A 4,959-nucleotide genomic window follows, 5' to 3' on the forward strand; every position below is an offset into this window, starting at 1 on the left:
GTGCACACGTGCACCCCTCTGTGTGCACCCCCCCACGTGCACACACACCCACGCACACACACACACACACGCGCTCACATCCAGGTGCACACACACACACACTCCCCCCGCCCACGTGCACACGCACGTGCACACACAGCCCCGTGCGCACGCACCCCTCGCACACGCACGCACACGCCGCCGACGCGCGGAGCCCCCCGCGCTCCCCCCGCGGCAGCGGGGCAGGGCTGATGGATGGCCTCCTTTCAATCCCGGCTCCTCGTTATTGATTTTCCTTTAATGAAAGTTAATTATAACAATGATTTAATTAATAGCGGCTCTCTCTGCCTTTATGGCTTCCCGCATTAGGGCTGCCCATAAATACGGCTGCCTGACAGCCGTGCGGCACCGCGGCCCCGCACCCCACCCTGGGGTGACACCGTCCCCCCCGCACCGTGGGGGCCCGCAGCACCCTGGGTGCCCCAGTCCTTCAGCACCTGGGGTGACACCATTCCCCCCCCAAACCCTGGGGTGACACGACCTCCCCAGCACCCTGGGGTGCCCCAGTCCTTCAGCACCCTGGGGTGACACCATTCCCCCCCCAAACCCTGGGGTGACACGACCTCCCCAGCACCCTGGGTGCCCCAGTCCTTCAGCACCCTGGGTGACACCATTCCCCCCCCAAACCCTGGGGTGACACGACCTCCCAGCACCTGGGGTGCCCCAGTCCTTCAGCACCCTGGGGTGACACCATTCCCCCCCCAAACCCTGGGGTGACACGACCTCCCCAGCACCCTGGGGTGCCCCAGTCCTTCAGCACCCTGGGGTGACACCATTCCCCCCCCAAACCTGGGGTGACACGACCTCCCCAGCACCCTGGGGTGCCCCAGTCCTTCAGCACCCTGGGGTGACACCATTTCCCCCCCCCCGAACCCTGGGTGACACAACCTCCCCAGCACCCTGGGGTGCCCCCATTCCCCTGCACCCTGGGGGGCTCCCAGCACCCTGGGGTGACACAGTGTGCCCAGCACCTGGGGTGCCCTGGTCCCCTGCACCCTGGGGTGACACAGCCCCTTCCTGCACCGTGGGGGCCCCCTGCACCCCGGGGTGTCCCGGTCCCCCAGCACCCTGGGTGACACCGCTCCCCCCTGGTGCCCCCCTCCTTGCACACACACGTGCAAACACACACAGGTAAGCACACGGACCACAGCGATGCACACACCCCTGGGCACGCACACGTGTCACGCGTGTAGACAGACGTGTATGCACACATGCACACACGTGCACACCCACGCACCCCACGCACACACGTGACCCCCCCAGCCCCGCGCACACCCCACGCACCCCCACGGCCGCGTGTGCCCCCCCCCCCGCGAATTGCGCCCGCAGCGCTCCTCGCAGCCGCCAGGGGGCGCAGGGCGAGGTCCCGCCCCCTCCCCCTAGACCCCGCCCCCTCCTCCCGGCCCCGCCCCCCCGCGGCGGCGCTGCGCCCCACCGCCCCGCAGAGGGCGCGCAGCTCCTCGGCCCCGCCGCCTCCCAACCCGCAGGCGGCGCCGCGGGGCGGGCGGCGCTCTGGGCGGCGACACTGGTTGCCTCTCAGTGGTGCTTCCGGGCGGTGCTTCCGGGTGCGCCTGCGCACTCGGTGCCTCCGCGACCTGCCCGCCGCCGGTACGGCAGGTGAGGGGCGGCGGGCCGGGACGTGAGGGGAAGCACCCCCGGGGGTGTGGGGGGAGAGACCCCCTTGGTGGGGGCAAGAGGAGGGGAGAGAGACCCCCTCAGGGGCGGGGGAAGGCGAGAGAGATCTCAGGGGTGGGGGACAGCGAAGAGAGACAACACCCCCCCCCCGGGTGGGGACAGGGACGGGCGATCCCCCCCCCCCCCCCCCCCAAGGAGCTGGTTGGGGTTGGCGCATCCCTCCCCCCCCTCAGTTTTGGGGTGACACACCCCACATACACTGAGTTTTGGGGTGACCCCACACACACACACTGTTTTGGGGCGGTATCCCCTCATGCTGCCTTCTGGGGTGACCTCCCTCCACGCTGGGCTTTCCCCCCCCCATGCTCTGTCGTCCCCCCCCCCCCCCCATGCTCTGTCCTCTCCAGCCCCCACGTCCCCTGCCAGGGCTGGGGGTCCCCAGACCGTGACACCCCGAGAACTGCCCCGTTCTCTGAGGTGGGTTCCCCAAGCCCTGTCCCACCTCATGGGGACCAGGGGGGTCATGAGCTCCTGTTGCCCCTCGGGTGGGTGAAACCCCCCAGGACATGCACTGGAGCAACTCCAGGACCCCAAATTCCTGAGCCCCAAACTGCCACCATGGTGGCACTCAGACAGGAGCTGTCACCTGGGTGACAAAGACATGTCCTGCCCCGCCATTCCTGCATGGCTCAGACCTCCTGTGTGTCCCCAAGTCCCTTGCCTGTCCCGGGGGCCACCCCGCATCCATGAGGCCGGATCCCACACGGTGCGGCCCCTCACACCCCGGTGTCTGTGTGTCTCTTCCAGCCGTGTCCCACACGTGTCCCCCTCCGTCCCTCACCATGTACGCCTGTGCAAAGTTCGTCTCCGCTCCTGCGCTAGTGAGTAGTGACAAACCCCTCCTTCGCCCTCGATGTCCCCTGCGTGGGACGCGGGGGGGGGGGGGTTAACGCATGCTCCCCTCAGGGACAGGGCGAGAGGTTTGGGGACACTTTTGCAGGTTTAGAGCCACCCTGGGCCGCACTGAAGGTGAGCGGAGCCCTGAGCGCTCAGCCACTCTGGTTAAAGATCGTTTGCCATCCCTCGACGGTTACTAATTACCCATGTGGAGGCAGATATGGCGCTGGGAATAAAGCGCCTTTGGCTGGGTGCCAGCTCCGGCGACACGCAGGATCCGTATGCCCACCCCTGCGGCTCTGGGGTGCCCGTGGCGGGGCCGTGGGGCGCCCGGGACCTCCACTTCGGTGCTGGGTGCCAGAACAGACCTCTCCCGTCTGGGTGCTGCCGGCTCACGGGGCACCCCGAGGGGCTGAGCAGGTTTGGGGGTTACCAGAGGTGGCAGCGGTGGCCTCAGGGGACCCTTGGGTGGAGTTTCACTGCCCTGGGGGAGCGCAGGGTGGGGTGTCCCACCCAAATCTGAGGGTGCTGTGCCTTGCAGGTGAGGAGGAGCTCGCGGATGCTGTGCCAGCCCCTCTCTGCCTCCGTGCTGAGCAGCCCTGAGGCCCGGACGGAGCAGGTAATGCACCCAGCTTGGACTGGGGGACGCAGGGGGGCCGGGGGGTGCTGAGCACCAGCCCTGGGAGGGCCGCACGGAAGCCACTGTGCCCCCTGCCCACTCTGGGGCTCCCCGAGAGGCTGCAGGAAGCTCAATGGGGGGGGAAACTGAGGTCCTGGGGGGCTGGGGTGAGGTTCCCCCCTTTTGCCCACCCTCCTGTCCCCCCCCAGGTGTGGCCAGGCGCCCACCGGGCCATCCAGATGAGCGCGGCCCACCGGGACATCGACACCGCCGCCAAGTTCATCGGCGCCGGCGCTGCCACCGTGGGGGTGGCCGGCTCTGGTGCCGGCATCGGCACCGTCTTCGGCAGCCTCATCATCGGTTACGCCAGGTCAGGGGGGGACACCGAGGGGGTGGAAATGGGGGGGTCAGGGGCCGGCTGCGCCCCTGCTGACAGGCCTCTCCTCTCCCCACAGGAACCCCTCGCTTAAACAGCAGCTTTTCTCCTACGCCATCTTGGGCTTTGCCCTCTCCGAGGCCATGGGGCTCTTCTGCCTCATGGTGGCCTTCCTCATCCTCTTCGCCATGTGACGGAGCTGGTGACGGTGACGGAGCCGGCACCTCGCTGTGCCCGGTCCCACGCCCAGCCGTGAATGCCGGCTGGGTGGCAGGGGAGAGCCCCGGCCCCGCCACGGGCAAGACGGGAATAAAGACGGTTTGATAACGGGGTCTTGGCTCCTCGTGTCTCCTTGGTGGCCCCGTCCTGTGTCACTTGCCCGTGGCTGGCACTGGGGCACGGCGCAGCAAGGAACCACGCTGCCCTGGCCTTGCTTCCTCCCCCTGGGGAGGTGGCATTGTCCCCAGAGGGGACACCAGGTGCCTGGGGCCGAGCCCTGCTGCCACCTTGAGCCCTCAGCCATGTCCCCAAGGGGACGGGGACATCGTTGATCCCCGGGGACAGCCGGGAGCCCTCGGGACTGCAGCCCGGGCTGACACCTCCATCTGTTCCTGCCCAGGGACATCACCCCCTTGGGAACACCTCAACCGGGACCGGCTGCCTGGCAGCCCCAGGGCCAGGAGCTGGGGTTTGGGGTGTTGCTGGGTGTTGGGGTGCTGGTATCAGGTGTGTCCTGGGCTCTGGGGTGTCCCGGTAGCGGGGTGTCCAGGTGTCGGGGTGTCCCCGTCTCGTTGTCCCCCCAGGATGGAGGGCCCCCTGGGCGGTCTCTCTGTCCCCCCCGGAGGCCTCCCTCTCTCTGGCCACCCCCGAAGAGGCGTGGTCAGCCCCGCCCCTCCGCGGGGGGACCCCGCCCCCGAAGCCCCCCATTGGCCCCGGCGCCGTTACCTCCCTTCGGGTCTCGCGAGAGTCTCGCGCGCGTGGGGGGGGCGGCGGGAGGGGGGGGTTCGCGGAGGGGAGGCGGGAGCCCCAGCGCGAGAGGCAGCCAGCGCGAGGCCCCGGCGGCGGCGCGGCCCGGCCCGGCCTTCCCTCAGGTAACCGGCGGCGCCCGGGCTCGGCGGGCCGCGGGCCGCCCCGGGCGGAGGCGGCGACGAGAGAGGCAGCGGGGCAGCCCCGGGGGGCCGCGGGGAGCCCCGGCCGGCCCCTCCCCCCACAACTCTCCCCGAGTTTTCGTGAGGCAGCCGCTCTGCCTTCCCCCGCCCCTTCGCTGATTGACAGCGCCCTCCGGCCAATCGGCTCGCCGCCAGGCCCGGAGTGGCGGGCGCCGCGGCCAATGGTAGCTTAGGGGGCGCCGCGATGGGGCAAGCCCCTCCCAAGGTGGGCGGGGCTGCTGGAG

General features: G+C 69.8%; 1 protein-coding gene across 2 annotated transcripts; it reads left to right on the top strand.

Annotated features, from left to right (window-relative positions):
• The first annotated feature begins 2,481 nt into the window (after positions 1-2,481).
• ATP5MC2 (ATP synthase membrane subunit c locus 2) lies at positions 2,482-3,898 on the top strand. 2 transcript variants are annotated; one of them, XM_050914144.1, is made up of 4 exons: positions 2,482-2,555; positions 3,113-3,195; positions 3,363-3,560; positions 3,646-3,898. In XM_050914144.1, exons 1-4 carry the CDS (start codon positions 2,517-2,519, stop codon positions 3,758-3,760), a joined length of 435 nt encoding a protein of 144 aa, XP_050770101.1. In that variant the 5' UTR covers positions 2,482-2,516; the 3' UTR covers positions 3,761-3,898. The 2 variants fall into 2 exon arrangements, with proteins under 2 accessions (XP_050770101.1, XP_050770102.1); XM_050914145.1 differs by having other exon boundaries at positions 3,113-3,190; positions 3,400-3,560.
• Positions 3,899-4,959: the final 1,061 nt, after the last annotated feature.

Source organism: Gymnogyps californianus, unplaced genomic scaffold (genome assembly GCF_018139145.2).
Source record: "Gymnogyps californianus isolate 813 unplaced genomic scaffold, ASM1813914v2 HiC_scaffold_32, whole genome shotgun sequence".
In the NCBI taxonomy this organism is placed as follows: Eukaryota; Metazoa; Chordata; class Aves; order Accipitriformes; family Cathartidae; genus Gymnogyps; species Gymnogyps californianus.